The sequence below is a fragment of the Misgurnus anguillicaudatus genome, chromosome 19 (assembly GCF_027580225.2).
Source record: "Misgurnus anguillicaudatus chromosome 19, ASM2758022v2, whole genome shotgun sequence".
NCBI lineage: Eukaryota > Metazoa > Chordata > Actinopteri > Cypriniformes > Cobitidae > Misgurnus > Misgurnus anguillicaudatus.
The window spans coordinates 490,902-507,261 of NC_073355.2; the positions used below are offsets into that span (position 1 = coordinate 490,902).

The following is a 16,360-nucleotide window of genomic DNA, read 5'->3' on the forward strand; positions in this document are numbered from 1 at the left end:
TTTGTAACTTATGTGATTTTAAGCGGACATATCATGACAATCAGACTTTTTACATGTTAAACATAAATCTGTGTGCTTTGACGGATCACACGCAAATGACGTTGCAAATTGTTCATTTTTTTCATTGCTTTTGCTTTGTAGCTACTGGAAGCCATGTTAACCTTGGCATGACACGGCCGGGCCACCGTACTAGTTAAAACGCGTTCCGAATGGGGGGGGCTAGAAAGTAATATTCAGTTGGTTGTCATATAGACTTTCACCGCTTGATGGGAGTAGATCCTACACTTCTTTTTTCTTTAAGCCTTTACATTCCCTTCGAAACATAGGCCATTGATGAATCGCCTCCATCCCCGCCTGTCTTGGGCCATCTTTTCAAGCAGTTGCCATGTCAGCCCCTCCTTCTTAATCTCTTGCTCTGTGCTTCTCCTCCAGGTGTTCTTGGGACGACCTCTTCCTCGTTTGCCTTGTGGGTTCCATGTCAGTGCCTGTTTGGTTATTGCCATTTTGTTTCTTCTCATTGTATGCCCAATCCAGATCCACTTTCTCCTTTTTATCTGTATTTCTATTGATTCCTGGTTGGTGAGTTCCCAAAGCTTGATGTTGTTTATTGTGTTTGGCCAGAAGATCCCAAGGATACGTCTTAGGCAGTGGTTCATGAATGTCTGCAGCTTACTAATTTCTGATCCGTACAACAGTACGGATTTAACATTGGAGTTGAAGATTTTTAGCTTTGTCCTGAGAGAGATATTTTTTGTTTTCCAGATCTTGATTAGTATGTTGAATGCTGCTCTAGCTTTTCCGATTCTTGTCGTTACGTCTTCTTCTGACCCACCATCCACAGCTATCACACTTCCCAGGTAGGTAAATTTTTCGACCTCTTCGAGAGAGTGGCCTGCGAGTTTTATGGTATTCATGTTTTTGTTGTTTATCCGCATGATTTTGGTTTTTGGCCCATTTATTTTGAGTCCAAGCTCAGCAGCAGTTGTTTCCAGCTGTGTTGTCTTGTCCTGCATCTGTTGGTATGTATGTGAGAGCAGTGCAATGTCATCCGCGAAGTCTAGATCATCAAGTTGTTCCGTCAGACTCCACTGAATGCCATTCTTTTTATTGTTGGTTGTTTGTTTCATAATCCAATCTATACATAAGTGGAAGAGGAATGGAGACAGAAGGCAGCCCTGTCTTACACCCGTGAGCACTTTGATCTTTTCATATGTAACTCCCTGTTGGTGAGCTTGGCAATGCATACCCTGGTATGTGTTCTTGATGATGTTTACATACTTTGGAGGGATGCCATAGTGCGCCATGCGCCATGAGTTTTCACAGTAGCACACGGTCTACACTGTCAAATGCCTTTTCAAAGTCAATGAAATTGACATATACAGGGGTGTTCCATTCTATGGACTGCTCGATGATAATCCTGAGAGTGGCAGTTTGGTCACTGCATGATCTTCCGTTCCGAAAGCCAGCCTGGTTCTCTCTCAGTCTTTCATCAACCCCCTTCCGCAATCTCTCCAAGATAATACGATTGAACACTTTTCCGGGTGTTGATAACAGCATGATTCCTCTGTAGTTATTACACTCCCTGAGGTCTCCTTTCTTGGGTACAATTGCAATGAGGCCATCCTTCCAATCCATTGGTATAATCTCTTCCTCCCATATCTGTCTGATCAGCTGGTGCAGCATTGTAGTTGAGGTTTCTAGAGCAGCTTGTAGTGCCTCTGCAGGTATTTCATCTGGCCCCTCCGCCTTGCCACGGCGCAAACCCTTTATTGCCTTCTTTATTTCCGATCTTGTTGGGGGATTGCAGTTTATCTCCAGCATCTTGTCAGCTGGTGGGATCTCTATCATCCGATCAGGGGGCTGTCTGTTGAGCAGTTCCTTGAAGTGCTCCGTCCATCTTTTCTGTTGTTCTTCCTGGGTTGTCAGGAGTTGCCCCTGTTTGTTGCGGATCTGTGTGTTTGTCCGCCTGAACTTGCCTGCTAGTTTCTTTGTGATCAGGTATAGATCCTTTAGGTTGTTTTTAGAAGCTGCAACCTCTGCTTGCTGTGCCAAGTCTTCTATGTAGTTTCTTTTGTCTCGTTTAGCACTTTTTTTCACTTCCTTGTTTGCAGCTTCATACTCTCTATGGGCTGCCATCTTTTGCGTTCGTGTTTTGCAGTTATTGTGTTTTTGTTTTTTAACCTTCCGTTCCTCTATTCTTTTCAGTGTTTCTGTTGACAACCACGGTTTATGGTTTATTTTCTTTCTCCCCAACACTTCTGAACAGGACTCCTTCCATATGTTTTTAAGGTATTTCCAATGCTCCTCTATTGTTGTTTGGTTTTCTTCTTGCAGGGCTTGGAACCTATTCTGTACGGTGGTTTGGTACATTTCAGTTGTTCCTATGTCCTGGAAGAGCTGGATGTAGAATTTGACTCTACGGTCACAGTGGTTGTTGCAGCGCTTCAGCTTCAGTTGTATTTTTGCTGTCAGGAGGTGGTGGTCTGACCCGGCATCTGCTCCCCTCTTTACTCTTACATCTAAGAGAGAGCGTCTGAACTTCCTATTTATGCATATGTGGTCGATTTGGTTTTCAGTAATGTGGTCAGGTGATACCCAAGTGGCTTTATGGATGGGTTTGTGGGGGAAGAGTGTTCCTCCTATGACCAAGTTGTTATCTGCACAGACGTCTGCAAAGATTTCTCCATTTTCGTTCATGGAACCAATTCCTTGTTTTCCCATTACTAGATGGTATCCACTGTTGTCCATTCCCACCTTTGCATTCATGTCTCCCATGAGCACAGTGATGTCTCTTATTGGTCTGGTCTGGAGTATCTGTTTCAGTTGATTGTAGAAGTTGTCCTTTGATTCCTTATCTGCATTGTTTGTGGATGCATAGCATTGTATGACTTGTAGCTTTATTCTTTTCTGTGTAGTTTGAAAACTTGCCGTGATGATTCTGGAATTGATTGGCTCCCAACTGATGAGGGACCTCTGTGCTTCTTTGGAGAGCATAAATGCTACTCCCTCCGTGTGTGATGCCTTATCATCCATGTGTCCAGAGTATAGTATGGACTCCCCACTTGCCAGTCTGACTTCACCTGTCTGTATCCATCTGGTTTCACACAGACCGAGGACAGAGATCTTGTACCTCCTCATCTCTTCTGCAATGGCTGACGTTTTTCCTGCTTGGTACATTGTCCTGATGTTCCAGGTTGCGATGTTAATAGGTTGCCTAGAAGATAGAAGATTCCGTCGCACCCTCTCCCTAAGGTTTTCAGTATGCGCCTTCATAGTCCTACACAGTGGAGCTTTAAGTAAAACTAAATTAGACAAAGTGCATTTTTAAAAAGTGTACTTAAGTATGTTAAGAAATATTGTGATGAAAGTGTACTTACTATAAGTTAAGCTTAATTAGACATTATTAAAAAGTGCATTTTTAAAAGTGCACTTAAGTGTGTTTATAAATATTATGATCAAAGTGTACTTACTATAAGTTACAATTAATTAGATATTATTACAAAATGCATTTTTAAAAAGTGTCCTTAAGTGTGTTTATAAATATTATGATGAAAGTGTACTTACTATAAGTTACAATTAATTAGATATTATTACAAAGTGCATTTTTAAAAGTGCACTTAAGTGTGTTTATAAATATTATGATGAAAGTGTACTTACTATAAGTTACAATTAATGAGATATTATTACAAAGTCCATTTTTAAAAGTGTACTTAAGTGTGTTTATAAATTTTATGATGAAAGTGTACTTTCTTTAAGTTAAGCTTAATTAGACATTATTAAAAAGTGAATTTTTAAAAGTGCACTTAAGTAATAATAATAGTGATGCCTCGCATAAATGCAAGCACCACTAATTATTTAACCAGGGTTACATTTAAGTAAAACTAAATTAGACAAAGTGCATTTTTAAAAAGTTCAATTTCAATTCAATTCAATTTTATTTATATAGCGCTTTTCACAATTTGGTAATTGTGTACTTAAGTATGTTAAGAAATATTGTGATGAAAGTGTACTTACTATAAGTTAAGCTATAAGTTACAATTAATGTACAATTAATAAATTACAATTACAATTAATAAACTTATATGTAAGTTTATACTTTATATTTATTTATTTATATAATAAATAAATAAATAAATAAATAAATAATATATATATATATATATATAAAATGTTAATTATATATTAAATCTATATTGTATATTTTCTCAATTTTTATTATATATATATATATATATATATATATATATATATATATATATATATATATATATATATATATATATATATATATATATTATAGGTAAAAGTATACCTGCAATTTCAAATTGATGGCTGATAATAGATCCTATTATTACTCTTTTTCTTCCTTCTTGGACAACCAACCAATCACAGTCTTCAAAAGATAGTGTAACACCTAGCAACGGAGTCTACCACACCTCCTCACTAAGATAGGATTTTCCATCCATTCCTTGCTCAGAGTTCACTGAAAATGTTCTGGAATCATTTCTAAGCTAAAACTCCTGGCAAGGAATTTTTAGGTTAAGTTGGGAGCTCTCTGCGAGGATTCTCAGAATCTTTAGGGATACGGGCCCAGTTTTTTTATATATACATATACACATACACATTTATACACACCAATACAACAGTCCATGATTTCTTTATAGTGAGTTGGTGTATGTATGTATGTATGTATGTATGTATGTATGTATGTATGTATGTTTGTATGTTTGTATGTATGCATGTATGTATCATTTCTAGTTATCTTTGTTTACACAATACTTTACACTATACTATTTTGTTTTGTATATTTAAAAAATTTTACAGTTCCATTTGACATTTTTAACTATCTTACATCTATTTCTTCTTATTTTATTTGTACACATCCCAACTGAAAATGCTATACATGTGCAGTATTTGTCATGTTGATAAGGTAAATTAAAATTACAATTGTTAGATAATATCACCTTTTTTTGATAAAGTTTTGTACATGACTATACTAAAGTCGGCTAATGCTAAGTCTGAACCAACTCTGTGACCTGACAATGTCACAGCTAGTCCGTGTCATGTTTTGTTTGTCTCCAATTACGTCACCTGGACAATTCACGGACTGATTCCTCATCACACCTGATCCTTGTTAAGTGTTGTGTATTTATACTGCTGTCTGTTTCACACCTGTCGCCGGATTATTGTCATCGTTACCCTGTCTGTTTCCTGTGTTCATGTTCCTGAGTTTTTGTATTCACCTTGTCAGCCCTCATGTTTTTATTATTAAACGTTATTTATTTGGAACCTTGCGTTTGCGTCCTGTCTCTCCAAACCTGTCGTTAGGGTTGGGAATCGAATTTCGATTCCAATTCTGGAATCGGATCCATAAGGAAGGAATCGGATCCTTGTTATGAAATTAAAATTTCGATTCCACGTTTCGATTCCAGACCGCACGTCACGTGACCTATAGCTATCTGCGCGCAGTGCGTAGGACCGTCCGCTCGGATACTAAAAGTCAGTCAGTTCGCAATCGCACGATGGACCGTGGTGGTAGGGCAGGAAGGCGCTCAAAAGTGTGGCTGCATTTTGCACAGTCAGCAAAAGACAAAGCGAAATGTAATTATTGTGACAAAATATTATCTTGCACGACGGGTGTCACCAGCAACATGGCAAAGCATCTGCGGTTGGTGCATCAAATCGAGTTACAAGAATGCACCGTGTTTGATGCGTTGCGCACCCCGAGTGCCGACTCTGTGCACCCCGAGTGCTCTTCAGCCGCTGCCGGCAGAAGTGCGTTTGCAGCGCCGACACATGATCGTACACGTGAGACCCCTTTCTCCCTCGCTTTAAAAGGAAAACTCACGCAGGAAAAAACTGAGGAGTGTGACAGGTCGGTCACAACATTTATAGTAAAAGGGCTGCATGCATTTTCTGTCGTTGAGTCGCCATCATTTAGGTAGGTGTTACATTACGAGGGAAAATTATTTAAAAATCATTTAGCCTAGCCACAGCTAGCTTAGACATGTTTTTATTTATTTTCAGAGCGATGACCAGGGCGCTCAACGCAAAGTACACACCCCCTTCCAGAGACAGATTGTCCAACATCTTAATACCTGCATGGTACAAGGTAGAAAAGGCAAACTTGATAACTGAGCTAACAACTGTATGTACACTGTATGCAAAGTGGCCCTGACCAGCGATAGCTGGACAAGTATGTCCCAAGATCATTATCTCACAGTGACAGCACACTACACTATCAAAGGGGAAATGAGACAGAAAGTTTTAAAAACCAAAGCAGTATACCAAGCACAGACAGGGCAAGTTGTTGCTGAAGAAATTAGTGATATTGTGCAAGAATTTGGCATAATGTATAAAATAGAGGCTGTCACTGTGGATAATGCCGCTAATATGGATGTGGCCATAAAAAAGCTACAATTCATAAAGCTAGGTTGCTTTGCCCATACTCTTAACCTTGGGGCTCAGACAATCTATTCAGTGGCGTCTGTGGCAAAATGGACAGCAAAGATCAGGAACATTGTTGTTTGGATGAAGAGATCATCTATGGCAAAGACTGTGCTCCGGGAAAAACAACAGATCCTTAGTAAGTACTTCTCTTTACAGCTGTGTATTACATACATATAATAAATATAATTAATTATATTAGGATAACATAGGATTTATACAATGTAATATTTAATATAATGTGAATGAATATGCCTCAACATAATTTAATATAATGTAACCCTAAATTTAATCTAATTCATTATGCTAGATTTGCCTGAACACTCACTTATCCTTGATGTAAAGACCCGGTGGAATTCCCTCTACTTGATGCTGGAACGATTCCTTGAACAGTATCCTGCTATTCAAGCAGCAAGCTTAGATCCTCGTTTGAGAAAGCCAATAGAGCGGGACAGGTAAGAAAGATGGGTAAAGGTAAAAAAAAACCTCTTAAACTTAAATTTTCTTATTTGTTATGTAACTTTTACTCAAACAGACTTGCTCGTCTTACCGATGAAGATTTCAGCAAGGGGGAAGAGTTCATCCAGCTGATGAGAATCTTGTACACATCTACACTCTGTGTTTCTTCTGAGAAAAGCCCTACATGTGGTCAGATTTTACCGATTTTTCAAAAGCTTGAGAAGCACTTTAGAGTGACAGAGAAAGACACAGTGTTTGTGTCCAGCATTAAGCAAGCTGTCTAGGAAAACCTGTCCAAACGATACCAGGTAAATTCGAATTTTGTAAGAAAAAAGATTAATAAGCTTGAATCTTTATTATTATTTTTTTTAAATAAACTTATTTTACAGGGGGATGACATCAGATACTTTCTTGAGGAGGCCACTGTAATGGACCCTCGCTTTAAAGACAAAATTGAGGACAGCACAGCTGTCTGGGTCAGGATAAAAGAGAAGTTGTTTGCAGCAAATCGGTCTGAACAGGTAAAAATTGTGACACACAAAAATGTAAAAAAAAAATGTAGATCTAATATCCTCAGTAATGATGACAAAATAAATCTTAATTCTAAATCTTACTTTCTCTAGCCAAGAGTGGATTGTGGACAAGAAGTTGTGCAGTTGAATGAGGAGAGAAGAAATCAAAGAGAGGATAGCGAGGAAGAGGACAATCATGAAGTAAATAATCATTTTCAGAATTATATTAAAATTTGACTAGCAATGTATGTATTTTATTGTCTTAAGTCCTCTCTCTCTGTCTCTCTCTGCAGCCACCTCCTTGCAAAAAGGCCATTAAATCACCATTGGAGGAACTTTTCGCAGCTGATGATGAATTGTAAAATAAAATCCACAGAGAGAAGCGCATTGTCCATAGAGAACCAAGTGAATGCAGAGCTAAAGATGTACCAAGAAATGCCACCAATACTGACATCTGGTGACCCTGTTGCCTGGTGGTGGACACAAACGAACAAATATCCTTTCCTCTCAAATCTTGCTTCTTCCTATTTATGTGTGCAGGCCTCTTCAACACCAAGCGAAAGGGTTTTCTCCACTGCTGGAGACACCATTTGCCCTGAGAGGTCTCGTATACTTCTAGAAAAGGCAGATATGTTGATTTTTCTAAATAAAAACTGTTAAGCTCTGGTGGCAACTGTATACCTCTGTTTGCACTTTAAATAAGTTCAAGTGCACTTTGTACACTTTATTTGATCGCAGCCTGAGCCTACAAGTGTTGTGTATTAAAAGCTTTAATTTAAAAGTTATGTAGCTGTTTGTTTTTATGTATCCTCCTTTTATGTGTTCAGCTGTAATTGCACAAAATAAATATTTTTGATTTATAAAGGCTGGACTTTTATTGCTTTTCACCCCTTTGGAATCGAAATCAAGGATCGTTTGGAATCGGAATCGATAAGCGCGAATCGAATTTGGAATCGGAATCGATAAATTTGAAACGATGCCCAACCCTACCTGTCGTGACAGAATAATCCGGCCCTATTGGACGCAGCAGGTTCACAGAGGGCGGCTCCCCCAGGAGTTTCGTCGTGGGGGAGTAGTGACATCGGGGTTCATTCCCCATCAGCCCCGATGTCTCTTGGGGACCATCGTGAGCGATCGCTCGCTCCTGCGGGTCTGCGGGAGGAGGATCGGCCCAGGCGGTCCCCTAACGGTTGAGTCGTCGTCGACGGTCCCTCGGAGGACCACCATCCTGCTCGGAGGGGGATCCGGAACGGACCACGCCCGATCATTTCCCCGGGGTGGCTACCGAGCGAGGGTCTCCGTTTCCGCAAGGGGATGGGAGATGATTTCCGGGGGCATCTGATCGTCGACGATTCCCAGGAGGGGGGTAATTCGTCTGCCTCGGTACTCGGAGCGATCGCTCCGGTTCTCCTGGCGCAGTCCGGCCAACCGTCCTGTTGGTTTCATCCCGGCGGCTGCCGGCTTTGCCAGGGTCCCCAAGCCCTCCACCCCTCCCTTGGCCTCTCGCTACCAGACTTTGTTTTTGTTGTGTTTTATGTGAGTGTCTAGTAGCCACTCGTAGAGGGGAGGGTTATGTCACAGCTAGTATGTGTCATGTTTTGTTTGTCTCTGATTACGTCACCTGGACAATTCACGGACTGATTCCTCATCACACCTGTTCCTTGTTAAGTGTTGTGTATTTATACTGCTGTCTGTTTCACACCTGTCGCCGGATTATTGTCTTCGATACCCTGTCTGTTTCCTGTGTTCATATTCCTGAGTTTCTGTATTCACCTTGTCAGCCCTCGTGTTTTTATTATTAAATGTTATTTATTTGGAACCTTGCGTTTGCGTCCTGTCTCTCCAAACCTGTCGTGACAGACAATGTCAATATGTAGCCTACAGTATATATTGCAAGATGATAAACAGTAAACAAAATATATAATAAAATTGGCATTATTGTTTGGTTTGCAGCCTATTGCATGGATCAAACAAGACTAATGTTTTAAAATTACGTGCAAAGACATAATGGTCGTATAAACGTGTCTTCTCTACCTAGATTGACTAAATCAACCAACCAATCATAGGCACGAAGACAATCAGTCAATGTCCCGCCCCCAAAGTCCCAAAAGTCATCTTGATCGAGCGAGCGCGTGTGGTGCAGCTGTGAGAGCATAGAGACAGTCGAGCGAGCGCTCATCCAAGCCCTTGCTCGCGTGACTGCATTTGTGCGCGCTGAGCGGAGGTGCGCTCTCGCGAGGACGCTTTTCCGCTCGCGAATTGTGTTCTGCATGCTCGCGAGGACGCTTTTCCACGCATGAATAGTGTTCTGCGCGCTCGCGAGGACGCTTGAGTCTGATTAAACGCCATAGCAAAGCATTTGTGAAGTTACAACACGCACAACCTTAAGGCAGATGGGCTACAACAGCAGAAGACCCCACCGGGTACCACTCATCTCCACTACAAATAGGAAAAAGAGGCTACAATTTGCACAAGCTCACCAAATTTCGACAGTTGAAGACTGAAAAAAATGTTGCCTGGTCTGATAATTTGTTGTGGAGGCCCGACGTCAGCATATTTCGCGGAGGTTTTAACTGCAATATCATACAATAACTACTCAAGATTTTGCTTTACTCAAGTTTAGGGACAATTAGAGCAGGATTCGGGATTCGGGACAGCAACTTAGATTTCGTGACTGTCCCAAATTTTTCGGGATGTCTGGTCACCCTGCTTTCAAATAAGGTAATAGTAGACTATCTCATTCTAAAGGCAAATGCAAGGGTTGTAAATGGACATGGAAAACTGTCTCTGGATCATTTTTGCACTTAATAAACCCACAAACCCTTCTATGTAGATATCAGATAACAATTTAACATTATTTTAATGCATTGGAACCTTTAAAATGGTTTAATGTAATCTGACAAGAGTTATTTTGTTTGGATTAGTAAGTAACAAACATCAGAGGGAGCCAATGAAATTGAAAGTCTCACTTTCAGCATGTGAACAGAACCAATCAGATTGAGGCTACCACTGACGTTCGTGATGAAGTTTACAAGAGACTGACTGACTGACTGAGGGATGTAAGGAGAGCTGTTGTATCTCAGTCTGTCAAGATTTTAAATTAACAAGACAGATTAGTTTTTGTCATCTCTATTGTCATCTGTCTGATTTACTTCAGTGGGAAGACTAGTGGCTACTGCAGCCAGTGTTGGCACAGCATTTTCTTATAACTGTACTGACGTGCGCTCCGCTGCCGTCCTTGAGGATTGTCTAGTTTATTTAGACTATGGCTGTGTCCAGTATACCCTCTCACATTCATACTTAACCCTCAAACGCTCCTCATTTTCTGTTTACCCTACTGGCCCTTGAGGTCTATATGACCCCAAAATTTAAAGCATAATTGTAACTAGATATTAAAGTTTGAAGACAAACTTTATGTTGGCTTGAAAAAGCGTAGCTTGAACGTTTAAAACGGTTTGACAGAAGTTTAGTTTAGTAGGCTATCTGGCTGTTAGAATGTTTAAGTATGAAGGTAGCATGATTAGCATGAAGTTAGCCTGATGTTAGCATGATTAGCATGAAGCTAACATGATGCTAGCATGATTAACATGAAGCTAGCATGATGCTAGCATGATTAGCATGAAGCTAGCATGATGATAGCATGATTAGCATGAAGCTAGCATGACGCTAGCATGATTAGCATTAAGCTAACATGATGTTAGCATGATTAGCATGAAGCTAGCATGATGCTAGCATGATTAGCATGAAGCTAACATGATGCTAGCATGATTAGCATGAAGCTAGCATGATGCTAGCATGATTAGCATGAAGCTAGCATGATGCTAGCATGATTAGCATGAAGCTAGCATGATGCTAGCATGATTAGCATGAAGCTAGCATGATGCTAGCATGATTAGCATGAAGCTAGCATGATGTTAACATGATTAGCATGAAGCTAACATGATTAGCATGAAGCTAGCATGATGCTAGCATGATTAGCATGATTAGCATGAAGCTAGCATGATGTTAGCATGAAGCTAGCATGATGCTAGCATGATTAGCATGATGCTAGCATGATTAGCATGAAGCTAGCATGATGCTAGCATGATTAGCATAAAGCTAGCATGATGCTAGCATGATTAGCATGAAGCTAGCATGATGCTAGCATGATTAGCATGAAGCTAGCATGATGCTAGCATGATTAGCATGAAGCTAGCATGATGCTAGCATGATTAGCATAAAGCTAGCATGATGCTAGCATGATTAGCATGAAGGTAGCATGAGGCTAGCATGATTAGCATGAAGTAAGCATGAGGTTAGCATGATTAGCATGAAGCTAGCATGATTTAACGTGAAGCTAGCATGATTAGCATGATGCTAACATGATTAGCATGACGCTAGCACTATTTAGCGTGCAGCTAACAAGATTTAACATGAAGTTAGCATGATTTAGCATGAAGTTAGCAAGATTTATTATGAAATTAGCATAAAGCTAGCATGAAACTAGCATGAAGCTAGTATGACTTAGCATGGAGCTAGCATGAACCTAGCATGACCCAAAGACCCAACCCCCATGTCTCTATGATGTTCAGACCAAGAGATATAAGGCTTTGTTTATTATGTTGCTAGGGTGCTCAAATTTGGTTGCTAGGGGCGTGGCTTAATGCCTCAATAAGAATCCTATTAAGACTGATTGGATGCCTGAGTAAAATGAGCCCACCCCTATGTCTCTATGACACTCTGGTGTAAAGATATCCATCTGGGCTTTTTATAATGGTAGTCTATGGGAGATGTTGCTAGGGTACCCAAAATTGTTGCTAGGGGCGTGGCTAAATAGCTTTGGGGCGATCCTAAGAGACTGATTGGATGACTGAGTAAAATGAGCCCACCCCCATGTCTCTACGACACTCTAAAGTAAAGATATTCCATCTGGGACGCGTTTATTCCCTTATATGGGCATGCTTCCTGCCCCATTATAAGTCAATGGGAAATTTTGGGGGCCTCTTACACCCCAGGGGTACAGCTTACACCCCATTGTGATGTATGTTCTTACAGAGCCTGTCAGCCACCTTAAATGTGGTAAGCCACAAGTTTCTACAAGTTTCTCACTCGCAGCTATGACGCGTCAAAGTTTGTCTCAATGTTAAGTCAATGGAAATTTTGGGGTGTTCGAGACCCCCGTTTAGGAATTCGGAAGGTCCCATCAGTTAGAAAAGATATAGCACACTAAGTCAGACCAGTCTGAAGGTCTGTGGAAAATTTGGTGCATGTAGCTTGAAAGCCCTAGGACGAGTTAGTTGCCGAAATTTTGGGGGGAGAAAAAGAATAATAACTAGATAGAAAAGTTTGTTGACAAACTTTATGTTGGCTTGACAAAGCGTAGCCTGTACGTTTAAAACGGTTTGACAGATGTTTAGTTTAGTAGGCTATCTGGCTGTTAGTATGTTTAAGTATGAAGCTAGCCTGATTTAGCATGAAGCTAGCATGATTAGCCTGAAGCTAGCATGAAGCTAACATGATTAGCATGAAGCTAGCATGATGCTAACATGAATTAGCATGAAGCTAGCATGATGCTAACATGAATTAGCATGAAATTAGCATGATGCTAACATGAATTAGCATGAAGCTAGCATGATGCTAACATGAATTAGCATGAAGCTAGCATGATGCTAACATGAATTAGCATGAAGTTAACATGATGCTAACATGAATTAGCATGAAGCTAGCATGATGCTAACATGAATTAGCATGAAGCTAACATGATTAGCATGAAGCTAGCATCAGGTTAGCATGATTAGCATGAAGCTAGCATGATGCTAACATGAAATAGCATGAAGCTAGCATGATGCTAACATGAATTAGCATGAAGCTAGCATGATGCTAACATGAATTAGCATGAAGCTAGCATGATGCTAACATGAATTAGCATGAAGCTAGCATGATGCTAACATGAATTAGCATGAAGCTAGCATGATGCTAACATGAATTAACATGAAGCTAGCATGATGTTAACATGAAGTTAGCATGATGCTAACATGAATTAGCATGAAGCTAGCATGATGCTAACATGAATTAGCATGAAGCTAGCATGATGCTAACATGAATTAACATGAAGCTAGCATGATGCTAACATGAATTAGCATGAAGCTAGCATGATGCTAACATGAATTAGCATGAAGCTAGCATGATGCTAACATGAATTAGCATGAAGCTAGCATGATGCTAACATGAATTAGCATGAAGCTAGCATGATGTTAACATGAATTAGCATGAAGCTAGCATGATGCTAACATGAATTAGCATGAAGCTAGCATGATGCTAACATGAGTTAGCATGAAGCTAGCATGAAGCTAACAAGAATTAGCATGAAGCTAGCATGATGCTAACATGATTTTGCATGAAGCTAGCATGATGTTAACATGATTTAACATGAAGTTAGCAAGATTTTTTATGAAATTAGCATAAAGCTAGCATGAAACTAGCATGAAGCTAGTATGACTTAGCATGAAGCTAGCATAAGGCTAACATGACCAAAAGACCCAACCCCCATGTCTCTATGATGTTTGGATCCAGAGATATAAGGCTTTGTTTATTATGTTGCTATGGTGCTCATATTTGGTTGCTAGGGGCGTGGCTTAATACCTTAATAAGAATCCTCAGAGACTGATTGGATGCCTGAGTAAAATGAGCCAACCCCCATGTCTCTGTGACACTCTGCTACAAAGATATCCATCTGGGCATTTTATAATGGCAGTCTATGGAAGATGTTGCTAGGGTGCCCGAAAATGGTTGCTATGGGCGTGGCTTAATAGCTGTGGGACGATCCCGAGAGACTGATTGGATGCCTGAGTAAAATGAGCCCACCCCCATGTCTCTATGACACTGTAAAGCGAATATATTCCATCTGGAACGTTTTTATTCCCTTATATGGGCACGTTTCCTGCCCCGTTATAAGTCAATGGGGAATTTTGGGGGCCTCTTACACCCCAGGGGTGAAACTTACACCCCAATGTGATGTATGTTCTTACACAGCCTACCAGCCTCTTCAACTGTGATAACCCACAAGTTTCTACAAATTTCTCGCTCGCAGCTATGACCCGTCAAAGTTTGTCCAATGTTAAGTCAATGGGACTTTTGGAATTTTAAATTCCCGTTTTAGGAATTCTGTAAGTCGGATCCCTTCAAAAAGATATAGCACACTTCTTCAGACCAGTTAGAATGTCCGTGGAAAATTTGGTGGATGTAGCCTGAAAGCTGTCGGACGAGTTAGCTGCAGAAATTTCGCTAAGAAGAAGAATAATAATAATAAGTTTAAATACAATATCAGTATGTTGGCTTTGTCAAGCCAACATAATAATAACTAGATAGGTACATTTCCTGAAGAAAATGTGAGTGGTGCTTGCCGTGGCAAATTTCTGGGGACAGTATATGATTATACTTCCAGTCACGAGTAAAACGATCCAAACCCCGTGTCTCTACGATGTTCTGATGCGCAGATATAAGGCTTTGTTAATTCGGTTGCTAGGGTACTGTATTTGGTTGCTAGGGAAAAAATTGGCATCCCATAGTGATTACACGCCGAGTCACAAGTCAAACGGTCCAACCCCCGTGTCTCTACGATGTTCTGATGCGGAGATATAAGGCTTTGTTTACACTGTTGCTAGGGTACTGTATTTGGTTGCTAGGGAAAAAATTGGCAACCCATAATGATTACACTCTGAGTCACGAGTCAAACGGTCCAACCCCCGTGTCTCTACGATGTTCTGATGCGGAGATATAAGGCTTTGTTTACTCTGTTGCTAGGGTATTGTATTTGGTTGCTAGGGAAAAAATTGGCATCCCATAATGATTACACTCCGAGTCACGAGTCAAACGGTCCAACCCCCGTGTCTCTACGATGTTCTGATGCGGAGATATAAGGCTTTGTTTACTCTGTTGCTAGGGTACTGTATTTGGTTGCTAGGGAAAAAATTGGCATCCCATAATGATTACACTCTGAGTCACGAGTCAAACGGTCCAACCCCCGTGTCTCTACGATGTTCTGATGCGGAGATATAAGGCTTTGTTTACTCTGTTGCTAGGGTACTGTATTTGGTTGCTAGGGAAAAAATTGGCATCCCATAATGATTACACTCCGAGTCACGAGTCAAACGGTCCAACCCCCGTGTCTCTACGATGTTCCGATTCGGAGATATAAGGCTTTGTTTACTCTGTTGCTAGGGTACTGTATTTGGTTGCTAGGGAAAAAAATGGCATCCCATAATGATTACACTCTGAGTCACGAGTCAAACGGTCCAACCCCCGTGTCTCTACGATGTTCTGATGCGGAGATATAACTGTTTGAATTTTATGTTGCTAGGGTGCTGAAAAGTGGTTGCTAGGGGCGTGGCTTAGTAAGTCTTTAAGGATCCTGAGAAACTGATTGGATGCCTGAGTAAAATGAGCCCACCCCCATGTCTCTATGACACTCTGGTGCAAAGATATCCATCTGGGCATTTTATATTGGCAGTCTATGGGAGATGTTGCTAGGGTGCCCAAAATTGTTGCTAGGGGCGTGGCTTAATAGCTCTGAGATGATCCTGAGAGACTGATTGGATGCCCGAGTGAAATGAGCCCACCCACTTGTCTGTAGGACATTGTAAAGCGAAGATATCCCAGCTGGAACTTTTTTATTTCCTTATATGGGCATGTTTCCTGCCCCATTATAAGTCAATGGGGCACTTTTGGGTGCCTCTTACACCCCAGGGGTACAACTTACACCCCAATGTGATGTATGTTCTTACAGAGCCTACCACCCTCTTCAAATGTTGTAACCCACATGTTTCTACAAAATCCCTGAGCGGAGCTATGACACGTCAAAGTTTGGCGCAATGTTAAGTCAATGGGATTTTTCGGGTGGTTTTTCGCCCCCCTATCGGAAATCCTGCACCCGATCGCTTATAAAAGTCATAGCACACCTCTCC

General features: G+C 40.6%; 1 protein-coding gene and 1 pseudogene across 4 annotated transcripts; one reads left to right on the top strand and one right to left on the bottom strand.

The window, feature by feature from the left end:
* Positions 1-295: 295 nt before the first annotated feature.
* On the bottom strand, positions 296-3,273 carry LOC141351276 (uncharacterized; annotated as a pseudogene).
* A 2,044-nt stretch (positions 3,274-5,317) lies between these two features.
* LOC129436907 (uncharacterized) lies at positions 5,318-8,282 on the top strand. 4 transcript variants are annotated; one of them, XR_012359047.1, is made up of 6 exons: positions 5,318-6,586; positions 6,758-6,902; positions 6,983-7,214; positions 7,296-7,427; positions 7,530-7,619; positions 7,712-8,282. XR_012359047.1 is itself a non-coding variant. In XM_073856782.1 (5 exons), exons 3-5 carry the CDS (start codon positions 7,335-7,337, stop codon positions 7,778-7,780), a joined length of 252 nt encoding a protein of 83 aa, XP_073712883.1. In that variant the 5' UTR covers positions 5,318-6,902; positions 6,983-7,214; positions 7,296-7,334; the 3' UTR covers positions 7,781-8,282. The 4 variants fall into 4 exon arrangements, 2 of the variants coding, with proteins under 2 accessions (XP_073712883.1, XP_073712882.1); XR_012359046.1 differs by having other exon boundaries at positions 6,983-7,427; XM_073856782.1 differs by having other exon boundaries at positions 5,318-6,902.
* The last annotated feature ends 8,078 nt before the right edge of the window (positions 8,283-16,360 follow it).